The 3,672-nt window shown below is 37.6% G+C and overlaps 1 protein-coding gene across 1 annotated transcript; it reads left to right on the top strand.

The window, feature by feature from the left end:
- The first annotated feature begins 1,426 nt into the window (after window positions 1-1,426).
- On the top strand, window positions 1,427-3,445 carry fibinb (fin bud initiation factor b). Its single transcript, XM_016680160.1, has one exon. It carries the CDS (start codon window positions 2,121-2,123, stop codon window positions 2,742-2,744), a length of 624 nt encoding a protein of 207 aa, XP_016535646.1. The 5' UTR covers window positions 1,427-2,120; the 3' UTR covers window positions 2,745-3,445.
- Window positions 3,446-3,672: the final 227 nt, after the last annotated feature.

Here is a 3,672-nt window from a genome sequence, read left to right as displayed (position 1 = left end):
TATCTGTAGATGTCAAAATGTAATACCCTTCCAATTATCCATACAAGTTTGAATGTTAGTGATAAACTGGGGCATTGTGTGTTCCCTTTTAGGACAGAAGGAGCCATTCTTTCTTAAGCTAAATAAATGTCTGCGTAATCCTCTTGGATTTACCAGAAAACGCATCGTCACTGAGAAAAAAACAGGACTGTTTCTAAAGCTGTTTTTAAAAATATGTGATCCTAACAGAGAGGAGCAGATAGCATTTTGTACTTTAAAAAAAACCATCATTCATTATAAAGTTAATAAAACCGGGTCATAGTTGAACTTCTGCCCTAATATATTCTGAATACTAAAGGTAAGTAAGTATATTTTATGTTGTTAACGTATTATTTCTTAATACATTTATGCTTTGCACTTACTTTTTAAGAACTTAAGTGGCTTTTACACTTGAGTTAAAATTTAGGGGTTTTAAATTTCATGTTTATTCTGTCACAATATTTTTTGTAAACTAATCTGAAGAGAGAAGTATAGTGACCATATTTTTGCTAATTCTAAAAAAAGACTATTTCATCACCTGTAAGAGGTCTTTATGGCTGACCCATTCTTGATGCATCCTTTGCCTCTGATAACCTTTATCATTTTGACTTTCTGCAGGATGCTTTGGTGCCAGCCTGATGCTGTTGCACCACCACTTATGCATCTGTGTTGCTCGTTCTAACAGGCCAGCTTGTTGTAAACTGCATCATTTACATACCCTTCTTTTATTTGCCTCCGCACCAAATTGCACTCAAATTAAACAATTCCTTCTGGGTACTGAGCTGTTTTACACATTGGCATTGCAATCTTTGATGAACTTAAACAAAGAATCATTAAGGAGTTCATTAAAGTACACACTACAATGTCCTTCCACAATAAAAAAAAAATTCCTTTTTCTAGATTACCAGCTGATGAGTTCCACCCTCAACAAGAAATCTACTGGGCATCATCTCTACCCATCCTGTTTGCACAAATACTAAGTATTGTTTCATGATTATTCCATGATTTACCATAAAACCATATTGAAAAATTAAGTTATCAATTATAGTAATTACAACTTTATTTATTTTTAGATTAATTATACACAGACATAACTAGAGGCAACAGACTGCAGTGGGTTTTATTTAAGTAAAGAGTCAATATACTTCATGGAAAATCCCTATGAATTATACTGGCATTTGTGGTTACAAGGTTCAAGGGAGGGGTATGAATACTATTGCAAGGATGTGCAGTTATTTTATGAATAGTGCTAATATTTTTTATAATGTTATCCAATGTGCTGTTATTTAGCAATATAAATTAATGCTTCAATTTATACCGACAATACTGTGACTATTGGGATTTATTTTTAATTTTTAATGTAATAAGATTTACCACACTGCAAATATTTCAGTCAAATGTCATTTGCTATTAAAAAAAGTATAACATTTTTAAATGTGTGCGCCTGGACTGTAATTACAGGTCTGGTTTACAAAAGGGCATTTCAGGTTTATATGTGGTCACTTGTGTATTTCTCAGGAGTGTAATAATCTTGAACCATATACGCCAACTTGCAACTGATGTGCGAATTAACACAAACTTGGTCTGGGTTCTGGTTTGAGCGAGGCTTTTTTTTTACGGGCCGGCCCCGGTGGCAGTCTGGACCAGACTGAAAGCAGCCTTTTGGAAATGACGGAGGGGCTGTAATTTGAGAGTAGCACAGAGGTATTATTAGTCAAAAACTGAAGCGCGGCACTTGAGACGTCCAGATGTTGCGTTTGAGGCACCAGGCAGAGTCGGGACTACAGCCACGCCGAGGGAAACTTTTTTACTCACCGCTCTCCTGCTCGCCAACGGTGATGCAAGCTGTCCAGCTGGGTTAAAGAACGAAAAAGAGAAGCCGTGAAACAATTTCACGCCACTTTTTTGGTTTGTTTGGAGAGGCGGACGTTGAAACTACGGCCAAGCTTCAAGTAACTGCGCAGTTTGGAACCTGTTTGCAGTGTTTACGCTGAAATGAAATAGCCTTTAAAAGTGCATTTTAGCAAGTATTTAAACCCTGTTTTTGTTTGTTTGTTTGTTTGTTTGTTTGTTTGTTTTGCACCCTGCAGCAAGTTTGCATCATGGCTTTTGTTCACTTGCTCTTAAGTGCCTGGATGTTGTTACAGCCAGCGTGCGGAGCTTTTTACCGGGGACCATTACATCCGGAGATGTCTAATGGCACTTTTCATCATTATTTTGTCCCGGATGGCGAATATGAGGACAACGACGACCCAGAGCAGTGTCAAATGCTTTTTAAGATGACCGACGAGCGAAAGTGCAGTCTGGACGAGGACCAGGACTCTGTCATAAGGGACGACTTCACCCTCATCAAGCGGCAGATCGAGGACTCGGCGCGGGTGCTGGAGGGGATCGGGAAGAGCATCTCCTACGACCTGGACGGAGAGGACAGCTACGGGATGTATCTGCGCAGGGAGACGGCCCAGATCGGCGAGGCGTTCACAAACTCGGAGAAATCTCTGCTGGAGCTGGAGGTGAAGTTCAAGCAGAGCCAGGAGAGCGAGCTGAAGGAGGAGCACCGGCTCAGTGACGATTTCCTCACCATGATCGTGCACACACGGGACGCCCTGAAGGAGACCCTGGACATCTCCCTGGGCCTGAAGGACAAACACGAGTTGCTGTCTCTGATCATCCGCAGCCACGGAACGAGACTGAGCAGACTGAAGAACGAGTACCTCAAATTCTAATAGGAAAATAATCCCTTCAAACTTCCCATTACATCACTTTAAATATTGCTTTTATTGTGGAGTGCGACCAGGGCCGGATTAAGGAAAATGCGGGGCCCGGGGCTAAATCTCACATAATTCATGTGTTTCATGCATTCAAATTTCAATATATTGATCCAAATATTTTTTTTTCTGACAGTGTCCTTCCATTTTTCATTTCTAAACAAAATACATACCTGGCATCAGTTATATAATTTATAGAATTACATCATACAAGTCAAAACAGTGTTATAATGTGTTATAATAAACATCAGAGCGTCTTTTTGCTGAAAGACCAGAGGAGGGCTCTAAAGAGCAATCAGTGTCTGTATGTCAACTCTTTAAATTTGTAGAACACATGTAAAAAAATAGTTATTGTGTAAATTTGCTGCAATTATTTAGGTATTGCAAATTTATTGTTTTTTTTTATTTCCTTAAAAATAAATATATTTACAGTAGATAAGTGGCCAGTGTAGCTTGAAAGGATTGACAGTTATAGTTTTCACAGTGAGTACAAATAAATTTGTAGAAAGTATTCATTTCAAAGTTCCCAAATTGGACAACTATTTTTAAATTTGTGTGAAATGAGTATACATTCAGTATACATTCAATGCAAAATGGGTCCCACCACTTGTCAGTATTAGTTTTGCAGTCAGTTTAATTAAATAAATTGTTTTAAATATAAAAAAATAATGATAAACTGAATTGGTATGTGTAATTATGTACCTGAAAGAAAAGTCATTAGTAACTTTGCTGATGATAATAGAGTCTTTGAGATGAAAAAAACAATCTGGGCATACAGCTTTTAAACTATCTCTTCGTAAGAGTAATTGAAAATTGAAAAATATATATTTTGTACTTTTTCTAAACTGGATTGTAACCACAATGAATTATTCACATTTTTATAAGC

This window comes from Poecilia formosa, unplaced genomic scaffold, assembly GCF_000485575.1.
Source record: "Poecilia formosa unplaced genomic scaffold, Poecilia_formosa-5.1.2 Scaffold234, whole genome shotgun sequence".
NCBI classification, from domain to species: domain Eukaryota; kingdom Metazoa; phylum Chordata; class Actinopteri; order Cyprinodontiformes; family Poeciliidae; genus Poecilia; species Poecilia formosa.
The sequence above is the reverse complement of the archived record's forward strand: the minus strand, read 5'-3'. Positions and strand labels throughout refer to the sequence as shown.

What these genes read in the sequence shown, in the direction of transcription:
- fibinb (XM_016680160.1), top strand. Translation starts at nt 2,121, where the DNA reads ATGGCTTTTGTTCACTTGCTCTTAAGTGCCTGGATGTTGTTACAGCCA.